Here is a 15,079-nt window from a genome sequence, read left to right as displayed (position 1 = left end):
GAATTGACGTGAAGAGGACTCGATGGCGATGCGTGGTCCTGGTCTTCATTCGTCCATCTCGCTTCTTTCTGGTTCTGTTTACCGCTAATTCCAGCCATGTTTCGCAAGGCGAAAAAAAAACGGTAGTCTTGGGTATTGCAAATCTCTCTCGACCAATCCGTCGATCACGCCTCTTGACGGCGACAAATTTTGCAAGGTGCCTCATGGATTCGACACATGGATTATTGGTAACGTAGATGCTTCTAGAATATATGAGTCTATCGGGATAGAAAATCTTCAAGGTTTGGGCCGTCGCATCGATCATCTCACGATCGTTGCAGTTAAATTGTTTGTTCCTTCAGAAATAGACTCGTAGTTGCATCTGTTGGGATTTACAACTTCAAGCTTGTACTAGAAGATTCCCAAAGCTTCGGCTTACTCATTTAGTCACGATACTTAGATATATTTAGTACTTTAGGTAGAATATTCTAGATACTTTCCGTAGTATATAAGGAGCTCATTAGGAGCTCTAGTAGCTAACAATTAAGTATTATACCTACTGCAAGCCTCCCACTGCAATACTGCCAACAGCATTGCCATTCTGGTCCGGCGTGGATGTAAGGTTCCTTGGAGATAACAGCATATGGATGGTCGAATAGCTAAATGCATCGGCAGAGGTAAAGAAATATCAGCCGGAAACTTGAAGGGAACAATAAGGTTGTCATCCAGACTTATCGATATCGTACAGCTAGCATCGAACCACCTTCCAGCCAACATTAAAGAGAGGGAGCAGACCGAGACTCGCCTTCAAGATGATAACAACATGTACGAAAACACAAATTAAAAAAAATGGGGCTGTGAAGAAATGGCAGGCCAGTTACAGATGATACTCTTTCCTAGACCGCAGGATCCGAGTGACATGTGTGTGGATCAGAACGTGCAGATTCGGCCGTTCCACATACTCAGGAGCAAGATAGGACGTCTGCGAGCTGCTTCGAGTCCCGTTTCCAACGGTGACTGGTGTCCATCCTGTCGATTCTCAGTCTCAGCCAAAAACTTGTACCAGTAATCCTCACCAACGCCCAGATGATATCCGGAGTTATAATCCAGATTGAAAGGGAATTCATCAGGTAATTCGGCCGTTGTCTGGATGACGTGGTTGTCGGTACCCTGTGGGTATCCAGGCATAGATACAGGGTTGATACCGTCGAAGTCATGGGCAGCAGGATCGAATTGACCGGTTGTGTTGTGGTTATCAACTGAACCTATGAAACGTTCGTTCTGTCATAGTGAGGTAGGAAGATAAGTAGTAGCCAGGAGACGGCCGGCGACTTACCTTTCGAAAGTACGGTTGCGAGGCATCCCATTCCCATGTATCGTCACCGCTAACCTAGGATGGTCATAATCCTGAGAGGAACCACACGTATAAACCATGCCATCTTGTAACACGTCCGAGTCAGCTGTTGTATTCACAACGAAAACACATAATAAGATGACATACTAACAGCACTACTTCCACGTAATCCAAATCCTCGAGGCAGTCGAATGGAACGTCCTTTTAATCCCGGTTGCTCCGTCGTGGTGAAGTTCCAGTCCCAGGGCGTTCCCGGAACTACGTCAGAGCAAAAGAAAGGGACCTCTGAGAGGATGACATCGACGGTCCTGGATGAAAGGTTTAGTAACAGCGTGGAAAAGGTATGTAGAAGGAGACAAACGATGTGCCAGCTCCGAGAACAAGGAAGGAGACGTGCGGGTCCTCTGTCAACCGATTCGCGAGTACGTTCCCTGCGGTTCCACCTTGACAATGACAGTAGCGAACAAGTAGCCTAACGTGGTGAACAACACTGACCTCCCACAATTATGTAATTGAACCCCTGGATCGGAAGGTCCTCGAACCTTTCGTGTATCGCACCAAGAGCGCTTGAGCATGAGAATGCGGCAAGCAAAATGAGGAGGGGGTCCATGGGGGTCTGAGCTCTCTGCTTTGTGTTGCGGACGCGCTTAAATGTATACATGAAGCGACGATCCAAAATCTTGGCAGAGAAGATCAAACCACGGGACAAGGGGAACCTCTAACAGAACATTGGTGTGCCATAAAGCGCATGTAGTAGACTTGAAGAGACCTTGACAAGCAAAGGTAACTGGTCATCAAACGATGTTATGTAGCCTCCTCGAGTCGCTCTTGTTACTCGACAGTAATCATCGAATAGTGTCACATTTCTCGCATCCAGAGTCATGCAAAGGGTTTTAGTGAAAGTGGGCAAGAACGTCATGTAGCAGAACATGAGCAGCGATGGTCAGAAACTGACGTTGTCCAAGAAATCAAGGATGTAGTCGTTTAGTTTTTGAGGTATCTAGTCAAATGAGGACATCTATAAGAAAATCAGTCCTCTCACAGAAAGAAAGTGATGTTAGAAATATACCTTATTCTTCTAATATTAAGTCTGAAAGATGGACGAGAGGTCTGTGTGGAAATAATTGGCAGTGTTCATGACACTATGGGTGAAACCACCGTCTCAAGCTAGGTATCCGTTTAACGTTGTCAGCTTGTTATTTAAATTCAAACAGAGATATTTCATATATTGAAACGTTTACCGAAGTTTCCTAACAAATATCATATATCTGCTTTGATTAAATCGGCGGCCCTCTCTGCGATTAGATATACCGGAACCTGAGTATGAGCCGCGGGTACGAATGGCTAGAAGAAGACGAGGTATTGAGCTCGCAAGAGCATAGTACCCATGGGAGGAATAGCTTACCAAAATTGAAGCATCTACAATTCTCACTCCCTTCACGCCCTTCAACTTTAAATCCGGGTTTACTACGCCCCAATTGGCATCGGCGGGTGACATACTTGCGGTACCCACAGGATGGAATGCACTGCTAGCGCCATTCCGGATATCATCTTCGGTAGTATTTGCAGTGACACTGAGTATGTAGTTGTTCCATACCACAGCAGTAACAAACTTCTTCGCACTCTCAGCAGCAAATTGCATAATGGCAAGATCTTGAGCATGCGAGAAATAGTTTGGATTGATCAGTGGCGGATCCATAGGGTTTGTACTGTTAACTATGATATTCCCGCCTGTTACCAGCCATTTACCTGTGTTACTACACATTAGAAAGACAAAGCAACAAGTGAACGCACGCGACAAAGGGCATATATCCATGATTGTGATAGAAAAGAAGTTTCCTGTAGGAGGAGGGTCCAAGAGGATGCCATTCTAGGAAAAATTCGGCATTGCCATAACCTGATTGAAACAAGTTGTTCGTACCACGAAAATAAGCTCGTAGTGAGCAGTCTCATTTCCCGCACATGGATCTCCGTCTAATATACCAGCGTCTTCAGGAACGCGAAGGAAGCCTACCTGATTCGATATTCCTGCCGATAAAAGCCAGCTCGGTTCGTTTGCCACTCCGCTAGGGCCTCCGCTTGGAAAGTCGTATTTCTAAAATAGATGTTCTCGATAGTGTCCGTGTCGTTAACGAAGAAGCTGATAGTCCATAAGGTATGGTCTGTCAAGTTCTTTCCAACGTCAGGAAGATGGAGCGCCGGTGTGATCCCTATAGCTTTTAGCTCGGTTTTGTCGCCGATACCAGAGTGGAGGAGGATACGCGGGGTGCCCATGGATCCGGCAGAGAGAATGAGTTCTTTGAGACCAGCTGGTGCCAGGGTATGTATAGTTGCTAGCGACGAGGTCAAGTCAGACTAAGTATCCTCAAGATAGTACATCGAAGACTTTATCACCTCCTGTGTCCTGGGTGAACTCGACGGCGTCAAATGTCGGCTCGCCTTTGGTGTTTTGGGTATTGGACTGTAGGATTCGAGTGACGTAGGCATTGGTCAGGATATGCAAATTTGGCCGTCCGATATACATGGGTCCAAGATAGGACGTCTGCGAGCTGCTTCGAGTCCCATTTCCAATTGTGTATTGAATCCATCCTGTCGATGTTCAATACTGCCGGAGTCAGTCATACGATCTTCAGTAATTCTTACCGATTCCTAATTGGTATCCGGAATTGTAATCCAAATTGAATGGATAATCGTCCAGAAGCTCCGACGTAGTTTGAATGACGCGGCTATCCGTAGCACGCGGGACTCCAGGAAGGGACACCAAATTGATGCCATCGAAGCCATGGACCGCAGGATTGAACTGACCAGTGGTGTTGTGGTGGTCGCTAGGGGGGACAAAGCGTTCATTCTATCGTAGCATTATCAACAGAGATGATAATAGATGGCAAAAGTTGAACCTTTCGAATGTACGGTTGCAGTGCCTCCCATCCCCAACCAGGGTCGCCACTGATCTGGGCATAACGATCGTAATCTTGAGATGAACCACGCGAGTAGAACATATAGTCTGGGAATACATCAATTAAAAGATCTAGGCAACCCCATCAAAAGGACGTACTGACTGCGCTACTCCCTCCTAGTCCAAATCCTCTAGGAAATGGAACAGAACGTCCATTCAATCCTGGTTGTTCAGCTGTAGTAAAGTTCCAGTCCCAGGGGGTTCCAGGAGTTATACGAGTGCAAAAGAACGGAGCCTCAGAGAGGAGAACATCAGCCGTCCTAGAGAAGAGTCAGCATTAAAAGCCGAAGCATATAGAGGAGGACAGACGATCCGCCAGCTTCAAGTACGAGCACGGAGACGTGACTATTCTCTGTCAAACGGTTTGCAAGAACATTCCCCGCAGCTCCTCCTGGATTTCAATGTTATAAGATGTTATAAGTTAGAGAATGAGTATTGGGTGCAGTATGCACTGGAAGAACTAACCTCCGATGATAATGAAGTCAAAATTCTGAGTAGGAAGATCTTCGAACCTCTCATATATAGCACCAAGAGCGCTCGAACATAATATGAGGAGGGTAAGGAAAATAGCATCCGTGAGAAATTCAACGGACACACCACAATCTTAGAGATAGTTATATATATGCACTGCGACCATCGAAATCCCCAACTGGCTTTGGTCGCACCCGGAAGAAGACAGTTCACATGATACAAGTCTAATTTTAATGAAACATTAGTAGGACGGTAGAATACCAAGGGGGGGCTCGGCCACAGCAGTTGCTACTACTTGACCGACTGGGAGTTTCATTTCTGCAGCGGCAAGAGATCGTCATTCCGTTGGTCTTGTGCCCGTGGTAGTTACTAAAGTACCTGCCAGTTACGTGATTTCATTGAATTCCAGAACCCGTAGTCCTGAGGTTACGGAAGCTGACATTATTAAATGATAATACGGAGGCAAGGAAAGGTGATTTTTTACCTTCGATTAGGATCCAGATTGGACCGAGAGTATTCACCGACGATAGTTTTGGCCGCAAATTCATTGTCATCCACGGCGCCCATCGCCATACGCCGTACAACAGCTTTGTCAAAGCTTATTTCGCGCTCGGTCTCACAGTCGAAAGTATTTACTTCCTTGAAAAGGACTAGCATGAAACGACCGGGAAGAAACAAGCGGGAGAGAGCTAGCGAATAAATCCACAAACTGGAGTCCAGTCATCCTGATGTGACGAGACAGTGAGCAGAGAACAAACGGAGTAATATGAAGACGAAGGTACAGACCGTAGTAGGTCAAGTCCAATCGCCTTGAAGAAACACCCGTCGTCACCAGACCTTTTCATGGACTCTCAACACATCCCGCCTTTCAAGACTGGCGTCAACTTCCCCAAATCTTCTCTTAGTTTCACCGTATCCAACTGTTGTGACAAGCTCGATGAGAATCTATTTCAGTTACTTCATCGGTCAAGAACGCTCTCGCATCTATTCCAAACGCGTACTGCATACTGTCTTCCGTCAACAAAATTATGGTCGTTATGCACGAAGACGGAGAGAATGATTTCATCAGTACGGCTTTCGCCATAATGCAAGTTAGAATCAACGTACCAATTTTATGCGTTTAAATCGATGAGATTGACTCCCATTTTGCGGACTAATGACATTATGAGATTCGAGGGTGGAATAATGCCGCCTGTACGTGTGATGTTCAACGTATCAAGATCTCCTAGCTTTCGAATCATATCGGCCTCTTCTTCCTGGCCCATACAGATGATGGCTTCGCGTAGGCCACGTAATTTCAGCAAAAGAGCCGGCATGCAAATCAATGGACTGTATTTTGGGTGTGCCCTCTGGACTGAGTATGTCCCACTTCCCGGCGACGAGACCCTGCGGGTTATCCACATCGAAAAGCGTCAAGTATGCGAACATGACATGTGAGAGCTTCCGGTCTGGAATTTGAAGCATCACAACGAGGTCGGAGTACTTTAGTTCAGGGTAAGGAAGTGATTTGGCATGTAGCGAGTGTCAGCTTCGGGAAGCGAAGAGGAACGGTACAGCTCAAGGGTGCATAAATTAATGGTGGCTGCAGAGATGGAGCTGAGAGGGCTTGGGTATAGGCGACCGGCTAAAAGATGGGCAATATTATCGTGCAGCAGAATACGGTGGCAGGCAAGTTAGGTTCGGCAAATTCCGACACCTCTTTTCTTCGTACCATCATCATCCTCTATGTGTATAGCGACGCGAATTATTCAGACGCGGCGCATACAAGTTCATTCGCTATGAATCTCTTCAGAACTCGATACAGCTAGGCTACTGACACGGCCTGCGGTGAGCAGAGAAGTAAGCTTTTCTTCGTGATTTCTGAGCGCATACAACCAGCTTATACAAGTCGCCTATACTTCCTCCAGTCTGTAATACAATGCTACGCCAAAGCTGACGCGTTGTAGAAGCAAGCTTCCCTCCATCGCAGTACCAGCACTCCGCGACAAAATATGTCTTCAATCTGTGTGAATAGGGCGTCGATGGAGAACGGACGAGAAGGAATACAGGCTAGATCATAGGTACATTCTCTACAATTCTGGTACTCATGAACGCGTAGGAATGAAATTGCTCCTCAGGACGGTCCTGCAAAACTTGTCAAGCTCAAGGTCCATTGTCTCTTCCTGCACATTTTCCACCCCCGTATACTCCTGCGCTTCCCTCTTCGCACATTCCTCACAAATAGTAAACAACCACCCATCTGAATCAGTCAGATTACCCGGTCCACCGCATTCCTCGCATACCTTCATCGCCTTCTCTTCCATCTCTAGCAAATACTTCCAAATCTCCTCATCTCCATTTTCCACGGATATTCTCAGCTCACCATATTTCTCCTTGATTTCCGTGAAGACAACGTCGGTTCCCTTGAGCTTTTCGCAAATCTGGCGGATGAGTCCTTCCCATCCTCTTCCGCACAATATCCCTCATTTCTTCATCTCGGAGTCGGCGGAGAGGCTCGGATATTCTTCCATGAGATTCAACTCCCATTCCTCGATGTCCTCCGCGAACAGATCCCTGAATGATTAGAATGGTGGATTCGAAGAGCGAGAGATACGACTCACTCGGGAAGGTTATCCCAGTTTTGCGTGGCGCTCAGATTAGGTTGCACGGAAGACATGAAGACAACGAATATACGGTGTTGTTGGAAAGGGTTGGTAGTTCGGATGAGGCCTTTCTCCCCAGGCGGCCAGTCAAATAACGGTGGACGGTGATCGATCCGATTCAGCATCAGACCTTGACTCATGCCACCATGTCTCGCTCTTCTTCCCCAGCCCTATTCCCTCTGAAGCACTGTGCTAGACGGATATCAATCATCAAACGCACAGTTTCAAGTTATTTGGATCATGAGGGTGGCTGGCTATGGAACGATGCACTTCGTATGTTTGTTTTTTCCTTGCCCGTTCAAGTTTTTCATTTATTCTCTAGGACGAAGCCGACGGCGTGTGGATTTGGATGTCAATGTTCTCCAGAATATTGCTTGTTCGGCGATTGGTGCTCAACGCTGCGTTCAGATCGAAAATCTCGCTCAGTGTTCTCCTTCCCGTGTTATATCTATCTCCGTAACTCTGATATCTTCTACAGGATCTTACAATAAGATTTTTCTCTTCGGCTTTGATAACGAGGTAGAAGCCATCGCACGGATTCCTTGTGGACTAGTGGGTAATGTCCACATGTCCACCGCCAGCGAGGTAGCCACTATGGAATATGTTCGAGAGGTCTTTGACAAGCCCACGCCACGCGTTCTTGCTTGGAGCAAGACCCCGGAAGCTCAAGCCGCGGTAGGGACGGATTTCATCCTCGTGGAATACATACAAGGCACCCCGTTGGAGACTCGTTGGCTGAATACTTTTGACGAGAATATCGCAGTGGTCATGCGCGAGTCGATCCATTTCGATATCGACATCCACCAGCGTCCATTTTCGTAGATCGGTAACCTGTTCTTCAAGTAGAACGTTAGCGCCGAATTGCAGAGGTGACCGTTGTACCTCAGGGAGGGAGCCTGCTGGTGACAAGTATCGGATTGGGCCCGTTGTCGATAACCAATACTGGTTTGGCGGAGAGGAACCTATTATTGGTGATCGTGGGCCTTGTAAGTTATGCTCCTTATCTTTATTTGGAGAAAGGCTAATCATCGATCTTCAGGGCCTGATATGACAACTTTCCTGCAAGCAACCTGCCGTCTGGCACTGCGTAGGGCGGAATCTCAAGCTGCGAGCGCCACCTCTTCTTGTCCTTCCACTAGCTCGCTCCCGAGCCGGTCAAAACCGCACGACCTCCCTGAGCTGCGTCGATTCTTACATCACTGCATATCGATGGTACCCTACTTGACCCTATCGGAACCAGCAATAGCATACCCCTTCCTTACTCATCCCGATCTCTCTGGCAGCGATCGTTCTAACTCGCTAGTTACCAGAAAATTACCTGCTCAATGTGTCATATCTCGTCAATTTCATTAAAACATGACATATCTCTGTGAAGCTCTCATAATATCTTAATTTATGTATGATCTAGTATTGTACAAATGATTAGCGGATAATATCCTGTTGGAGGTTGATCATAGCCTTGTTCGCTGGTTCAATAGAGATTTTCTTGCATGTTATATGAGAAGCTGAGGGAAAAGTATCTTTTACAGCTCAGGTAAGAGAATCCGAAGGTGCTGGTCGTCCGGAGGAGCTAATAAAGAAGTCGGATCGTCTGTGAAGCAATAAGTAGGTAGGTAGGTAGTATTACACAGCACGGTCCACTGGGCGAGAGGGCTAATGAGTTGGTTATACGGGTACGATCAATAACTACTTTATATGGGGACCTACTTCAGTCCTACTGAACCCTGCCCACCGCAAGGCCGTATTTGATTTCACAGGGCTTGAGCCAATCCTCCATTATTCTCCTTCCCCCTTCCGGATGTGCACGAAGCAGCAAATTCCAAGCCAGATTAATGACATCCCAGATAGCCTCGTGCCACATACTCAGTCTGCTTAGAGTCTTCCAAAACACGATGATCCCCGCGCCGACATCATCCAGCTCCCTCACCGTTTTTGTCTGCTTCATCAACAAAATGGTGGGATTCCAGTTAACCGAGGCAATTTTCGGCTGCTTCAAGTCCTCTTCTTCTGTTAACCTCGTGACCCCGAGAAGGGAGCTTATAATAGGTGAAACTTCGTGGGTGTAGATGTAGGCGGCTAGCGAACCAGAGCAATGGAATGTTCAGGCCTGAACATGCTAATCTCATACATCCATTCCACCTTTGAATGAATGGGACATGTAGCACGAAAGATGAAACTATGAAGTCGAATGTTATGCATGGATGGGGTAGAAGGCAAGATGAGATGGGTTCGCAAAGTGACATCTGGCGTTGGCACCTTGTATTTATTTAGCACATATTCTGTGTATAGATGGTGCTGAGGTGGATAGAGGCTAATCGGTGAGTGTTAGCATGCAGAATGTAGATAACAAAGTGTGCATACGTCAGGGATATTAGCTTGAATAGGGGGATATTGTATGTGGCCAATCTGATCTCAATTTTCCTGTCAATGTATCCTATTCCACCGACACATATCAGCTTTCTTGGAGGAAAACGCTCAGATATCTCCCAGTCGTCCAAGGAACATTCTCTCAAGTTGCCCCGGTATTGCATGGATAACGTTGAGACTTGACAATGAGAATAAAGGAGCAAGCGCAAAACAAGCGGCACGTGCGAGTGAAACAAGTAATCTGACAGCGCAGCTCGGCCATTCTCAGACGTGGGACGGGGCAGTCGACTGGTGAAGGTGCAGAACCTACATTTTAGTTGTAGCAGCAGAAAGAATGATAAAGGCGGGATGGTTGGATGCCACCATCGCAGAGAGACGAACCATCTGAGGAACTTGGAGCCAAAGGATCCGCCCTATCTCGTTTGTCTGCCTCATCCGCCAACAAATCCATCGGATTTCTTCTGCCTGGGTTGTGCGGAAACATGAGGTATGGAGAAGCGTGTTCAATGAAAGCTGAGAGGAAGATGGCCGCCGTATTCTCGTCTTGGCCATTTATTTAGTCATGCTCGAAATCGTTCCATGTGATGGCGTTTTCCCTCTCCGGCCAGACAAGTGCTCGCCGACAGGCAAAAATACCGTGCTGTAGTGATCACCTATTCGATACGAGCTGGGAAGAGACTGTAGCAGACTCTCTTGTTGGAGCATGTTCATAGCCAGTAGTGAATTGGCACAAGGCGAGGTTTGAGTGTTAGCAGCCTCGACATACAAATCACGAAGTCGGACAGACGTAGATGGGACTGTAAGGCGGGATTCGCATGCCAGTGGTGGTATCCGTGGAATGAGATGGCAGGGCCGTATTAAGTTCGTATATCTTGAGTCAATCTTCTATAATTCTACGTCCTCCACGAAGCAGCAGATTCCAGCCAGATTAATGGTGCTCCAGATATCCTCATGCTACATGCATAGATCGTGTAGTCTTCCAAAACGCGATGATCCCCACAACTAACATCCTCCCCGTCAGATAGGGGGATATCGTATACATACAATAGAATATCAACCTTCTCGGCCGGAAATTACATCGACGCGAGCATCAGTGAACTGACTTTCGATGGTCTGTGTCACTGAGGCTACATCCGTCGTCATCCACGTCGCATTCACCTCTACGACCACCGATATCAAAGCAGAGAACCTGCGCTCGGACAACAACTTGTCGAAGCCCTTCCACACAGCATAGTCACCTGTACTAGCTCCAAGCGTAACACAAAAGGTGATACGCTCAATCTCATCACACTGTCTGAGATTCCCGATCCACCACTCAAGCAGGTGTCGGTCAACAGCGCCGATATCAGAGTGGTAGTCCCACATGTGTACGGTGACGGTTCGTAATCCTGAGAGTTGGAGGTGATCAGAAGATTCGAGCTGGTTCAGTACTATAGACGGATGTGAGTAACAACGATGGAGAGATGAATATACACGTACAATCGATGCTCCGCGGCATATGCGATACGACAAGGTCTTGCAGGGGACACAGCCCTTCGCTGAGCAGACTTTGAAAGCGGTGTATATCAGACATATTGTGCAGCAGCACGTCGAGAGTACGGACGTGTCTTGGTGACAGAAAGGACGTGTCATTCCAAAAGAGTTCAGGCGAGAGGGCTGAGTCGTGGAGAGTTAGATTCGTCACACAAGGCGCAGACTGCTCGTCTTGCTCGAGACTTCCAATGATATCTGTGTGGTGTATCTTGAGGGTGTGGAGGATGGAACGAGAGGTAGAAACGAGGGAGAACAAGTCGGAGGCCTTGATGCCGGTTACGCAGTGAAAACTGATGCACTGAAAGGCGCGGGAAGAAAGAGCTGCCCGAACGTCCTGGGGCAACAACGCCCAATTGATATGAATGAACTTTATCGCTCGCAAGTGGGAGAACAGCGACATCACAGCAACAAAATGTTTCGTATTTCGCATTTTTTTATTGTCCCAACCGCTGTGAAGGGCCAAAGTCTCGACTCGGGGAGGTATGTGAGGAGACGAATGGCACATATTGCGAAACTTGTGGAAGTGCCGAAAGTTCTCGAAGTGTAATTGACGGAAAAGATGAACTCGGGTTCGATGGAGAAAAGAACGGCAGACAAGGGAGGAGGCCTTGAGGGATCGGGGTTCGTCAATTAAGAAATCCAGGATGGAATCTATTAGCTCCTGAGGTAACTTTGGGAAGTAAAACATCTACAAAGATCAGTTCCTCTGCTTGAGAAAAAGACGAAATTGAGAATACCTTTGCTTTGAAGATGGGCGTCACGGCGAGACAAAAAAGGAGACAATTTCCTACATGTCATGTGATCCCAAATAGGGGCTGTGTTTGTTTGTCGAATTGTCGCTGCACACCCCACCGCCTCAAACTGTACCAAGGAGAAGACAAAGCAGGACAACAAGTTCGGAGATGTCCCGTTCGACGCCCAAACGCTGCCTCAAAAATCAAGGTAATCAAGGGAAGTTGCGATGGCTGCAAGCACATACAAGCGAAACAAGAAGACATACACACTTTTCAAGTCACCAATGGCGGCTCCCGGCTGTAATGAACATTTTTGGATTGAACACGGATGACAAGTTACTACTAATCATCCAAACGCTGCCTGCTATTCTACACTTGGGAGAAGAACGTAACCCTTATACTAATCTGCAAAAACCCGCGTCAGAGCCCAGAACAATTCGAAACGTCAGGAAAGACCGACTTGTAACCACAACACGAACTCGCTTATCCGTGAACTGACTCTCCATGGCGAGCTTGGCAGATTTAGCGAATGAAAAGGTTGGCCAATTCGCGTCCAGGCGAATTACGACGTCTTTGAGGTAAGGATTACTCCCCTCCTCAGACAGATAGCGCTCCAAAGTCTTCCAAGCCCCGTAATCACACAAATAGTCATACAATGGAAGGCGGAAGGTGACCCGCTCGATCACTGAGCATTGCCTGATATTCTCTATTCACCATTTCAGATGTTGATCAATGGGACGCTCGTAGAAGTCCCATAGTTCCACGATAAGGGATAGTAACCCTGAAATTGGAAGGCGATAAGACAAGGTAAGACGTTCCACTAGATCGTAACACATGAGTAGACACGATGAATAAGAGATAGCCACACATACAATCACAAAACCCCAGTGGATGTGTAACTCTAAGGTGCTGAAGTGAACAGAGCTGCTCACAGAGCACCTTTTGGAGACAGCGCGTCGAGGAAAGATCTGGCAACAACACATGGAGGGTGTGGACATGCCCCAATGAAAGAAAAGAGGGCAGGGTCTGTGAAAATAACTCGTAGCGAAGAGGCGCATAACATAGAGACAGAGTCTGTATGCGTAGAGAGGATCCTACGCTGCGCTGAAAAGACCCGGTGACTTGTGTTCCATTCAGCTCGAGCCCATCAAGACTGTCGTAAGAGCTAGAGACGAGGGAACGTAAGTTGGATGTGGTCATATCGGTATTACGCAAGAGGATGGTTTGGAAAGCGTGTGAAGAGAGTGCGTCTTGTGAGGCCTGTGGCAGCAATGTCCACTTAATGTTGATGAACATGATGGTTCGCAAGCAAGAGAGCGACGAGATCACAGGTGCAAGGTGCTCGGAGTCTCGTACTCTATCGCTCGTAACATCGTGAAGGGTTAATTGTCTGACTTGGTGAGGTATCTGGGGAGACTTTCGGAACATCTCGTGAAGCTCGCTCAAGGAGCGGGCATCAGTGATGCGAAATCGCCAGAACAGATGAACACGAGTTCGGTGGAGGAAAGAACGGCAGACCAGAGAGGAGGCTTTGAGGGACCGAGCGTCATTGACCAAGAAATCAAGGATATAGTCAATTAGTTCTTGAGGTAGCCAGGAGAAACAGGATGTCTACGAGAAATTAGTCTCTTCCCAGGAATGCCACGAAATTAGAAAATATACCTTATTCCTCTGACGCCAGGTCTCAGGAAAGATAGATAGATAGCCGGTCGAGGTCCAAAAAGGGAACGCTGGGGCTATGTACCACCACAAAACGTGCCACACACTACAGTACGCCGCTGTGATATCCTTTGTTGAAAGGTGGACGAGAGGAGGAGAGACCTTTTGTCGTGTCTTGTATGATTACAAATAGGAGAGGAGGTGACACGGCCGCTTCTTTTGGCAAACAGCGCTACCTGTAATTACCTCAATCAGTAGAGAACGCAGTCACTGACGTGGTTAAGTACCTGTGAGCCTCCCCTTTAGCCATCACACAGTAGTATTTCCTTAACTAAGCCGTTCCCTTGCTCGCCGGGCATGAAGACACAGCGTCTAGTCAAGATATACACCCCTCACGACGCTTGCCTCCTTGTTATGCGACGGTGGTAGTGTCATGGGCAGAACCGTGAATGAGGGAAGGGACTCTATAACAGTAAGCGGGTTAACGCATCCTCACGTTGCTCTCTGTGCATGCATTAGTACAAATGACCTAACATATGAAGGGCAACAAGACGTACTTGGGAAGAACGTTGTTCATCTCCAGGACTGAACCCTTCCCAAGGCGTTACTCGGCATGATGCTAGCGTGCTGGACAACAAGCAAGGGCATTCGGAGTCGTCCGGGGTAGACAGCAACGAGTGACGACTACTGTCGTATCTGTTGGTCATTGGATTTCCTCTATGTCACCTCGCTGTCCCCACTGAGCGAAAAAAAGTCTTAACAAACAGGGAAGCGCATCTTCTACCCGAAATAGTTTGTAGACTCGAATGAGTATGTTTTACCGCAATGCACGATATCGAACCAGGACTGCCATCTCATCTGTAAGACGTAGCTGTGAGAATTTTAATACAGTAATACGATGCCATAGCGTACCGTGGAAGCTTTCACTTCTGTATCCAGACCCACTATAGGTGTCCGAAACGCGCAATTCTCGATATGTACGAAGGCACAGGTGTATGCGGCGATCCGGGTGGAAAGGAATTCAATGAAGACGAGGTTGCAACGGAAGCCACTCCGTCTATCAGTCGGTTCTCGCTGACAGTCTCGCTTTCCCTCGTCGTTACGGTTGGTCGTGCCGTCACTTGGCAAATTAAAGAACTGGGGAGTGCCGCTCCAAGGACAAGTGGCCTTCAAGCCATCGGTTGCAAATTCGAATAAGTATGTCAGTTACAGGTTATTGCACGCTATGAAGCCAGGACCGCGACCAACTTCCCAGCCGTAAGGAATAGCCATGAGCATTCGCATACAACAATTTGATACTGTAGTGCACCTTAAAACTTGTAATACGCGGGTATCCTCTCCCACCGCCGTAATAGAAACAAAAATACCATTGCGCAAGTCAGAA

General features: G+C 47.4%; 7 protein-coding genes across 7 annotated transcripts; 1 reads left to right on the top strand and 6 right to left on the bottom strand.

Moving 5' to 3' along the window:
* Positions 1-516: 516 nt before the first annotated feature.
* On the bottom strand, positions 517-2,003 carry EV420DRAFT_1746755 (glucose-methanol-choline oxidoreductase). Its single transcript, XM_060480173.1, has 7 exons — positions 1,829-2,003; positions 1,695-1,776; positions 1,481-1,641; positions 1,411-1,439; positions 1,316-1,369; positions 1,056-1,260; positions 517-1,008 (listed from the first exon to the last, which is right to left on the bottom strand). Exons 1-7 carry the CDS (start codon positions 1,992-1,994, stop codon positions 857-859), a joined length of 849 nt encoding a protein of 282 aa, XP_060332505.1. The 5' UTR covers positions 1,995-2,003; the 3' UTR covers positions 517-856.
* Positions 2,004-2,586: 583 nt separating this feature from the next.
* EV420DRAFT_1532325 (aryl-alcohol-oxidase from pleurotus Eryingii) lies at positions 2,587-4,332 on the bottom strand (the record flags this gene model as incomplete). Its single annotated transcript, XM_060472719.1, has 8 exons — positions 2,587-2,677; positions 2,739-3,064; positions 3,128-3,203; positions 3,255-3,347; positions 3,467-3,666; positions 3,728-3,922; positions 3,977-4,181; positions 4,231-4,332. The coding sequence occupies 8 exons, from the start codon at positions 4,330-4,332 to the stop codon at positions 2,594-2,596; spliced, it is 1,281 nt and encodes a 426-aa protein (XP_060332504.1). The 3' UTR covers positions 2,587-2,593.
* A 217-nt stretch (positions 4,333-4,549) lies between these two features.
* EV420DRAFT_1532316 (uncharacterized protein) lies at positions 4,550-4,966 on the bottom strand (the record flags this gene model as incomplete). Its single annotated transcript, XM_060472718.1, has 3 exons — positions 4,550-4,680; positions 4,755-4,890; positions 4,939-4,966. Coding segments are annotated over 2 exons (267 nt in total), but the record flags the coding sequence as incomplete, so codon positions are not given.
* A 1,878-nt stretch (positions 4,967-6,844) lies between these two features.
* Positions 6,845-7,416, bottom strand: EV420DRAFT_1478244 (uncharacterized protein; the record flags this gene model as incomplete). The annotated part of the gene is made up of 2 exons (XM_060469473.1): positions 6,845-7,205; positions 7,361-7,416. 2 exons carry the CDS (start codon positions 7,414-7,416, stop codon positions 6,845-6,847), a joined length of 417 nt encoding a protein of 138 aa, XP_060332502.1.
* On the top strand, positions 7,275-8,310 carry EV420DRAFT_211794 (uncharacterized protein). The gene is made up of 2 exons (XM_060481232.1): positions 7,275-7,675; positions 7,725-8,310. The coding sequence occupies exons 1-2, from the start codon at positions 7,549-7,551 to the stop codon at positions 8,222-8,224; spliced, it is 627 nt and encodes a 208-aa protein (XP_060332501.1). The 5' UTR covers positions 7,275-7,548; the 3' UTR covers positions 8,225-8,310.
* Positions 8,311-10,798: 2,488 nt separating this feature from the next.
* Positions 10,799-12,392, bottom strand: EV420DRAFT_211833 (uncharacterized protein). Its single transcript, XM_060481233.1, has 3 exons — positions 12,040-12,392; positions 11,249-11,990; positions 10,799-11,199 (listed from the first exon to the last, which is right to left on the bottom strand). The coding sequence occupies exons 2-3, from the start codon at positions 11,988-11,990 to the stop codon at positions 10,823-10,825; spliced, it is 1,119 nt and encodes a 372-aa protein (XP_060332500.1). The 5' UTR covers positions 12,040-12,392; the 3' UTR covers positions 10,799-10,822.
* Positions 12,393-12,451: 59 nt separating this feature from the next.
* On the bottom strand, positions 12,452-13,647 carry EV420DRAFT_1532298 (uncharacterized protein; the record flags this gene model as incomplete). The annotated part of the gene is made up of 3 exons (XM_060472717.1): positions 12,452-12,742; positions 12,776-12,856; positions 12,909-13,647. Coding segments are annotated over 3 exons (1,111 nt in total), but the record flags the coding sequence as incomplete, so codon positions are not given.
* Between the last annotated feature and the right edge of the window lie 1,432 nt (positions 13,648-15,079).

Source organism: Desarmillaria tabescens (assembly GCF_030435595.1).
Source record: "Desarmillaria tabescens strain CCBAS 213 chromosome Unknown EV420scaffold_12, whole genome shotgun sequence".
NCBI lineage: Eukaryota > Fungi > Basidiomycota > Agaricomycetes > Agaricales > Physalacriaceae > Desarmillaria > Desarmillaria tabescens.
Note: the sequence above shows the minus strand (reverse complement) of the source record. Positions and strands in the feature narration are given on the sequence as shown.

What these genes read in the sequence shown, in the direction of transcription:
- EV420DRAFT_1746755 (XM_060480173.1), bottom strand. Translation starts at nt 1,994, where the DNA reads ATGTATACATTTAAGCGCGTCCGCAACACAAAGCAGAGAGCTCAGACC. An exon ending in ACGTGGAAGTAGTGCTGTTA is followed by an intron (nt 1,440 to 1,480) that starts GTATGTCATCTT and finishes TGAATACAACAG; the next exon opens with CTGACTCGGACGTGTTACAA. An exon ending in ACGTGTTACAAGATGGCATG is followed by an intron (nt 1,370 to 1,410) that starts GTTTATACGTGT and finishes TGACCATCCTAG; the next exon opens with GTTAGCGGTGACGATACATG.
- EV420DRAFT_211794 (XM_060481232.1), top strand. Translation starts at nt 7,549, where the DNA reads ATGTCTCGCTCTTCTTCCCCAGCCCTATTCCCTCTGAAGCACTGTGCT. An exon ending in GCTATGGAACGATGCACTTC is followed by an intron (nt 7,676 to 7,724) that starts GTATGTTTGTTT and finishes TTTATTCTCTAG; the next exon opens with GACGAAGCCGACGGCGTGTG.
- EV420DRAFT_211833 (XM_060481233.1), bottom strand. Translation starts at nt 11,990, where the DNA reads ATGTTTTACTTCCCAAAGTTACCTCAGGAGCTAATAGATTCCATCCTG. An exon ending in TATGCCGCGGAGCATCGATT is followed by an intron (nt 11,200 to 11,248) that starts GTACGTGTATAT and finishes ATCCGTCTATAG; the next exon opens with TACTGAACCAGCTCGAATCT.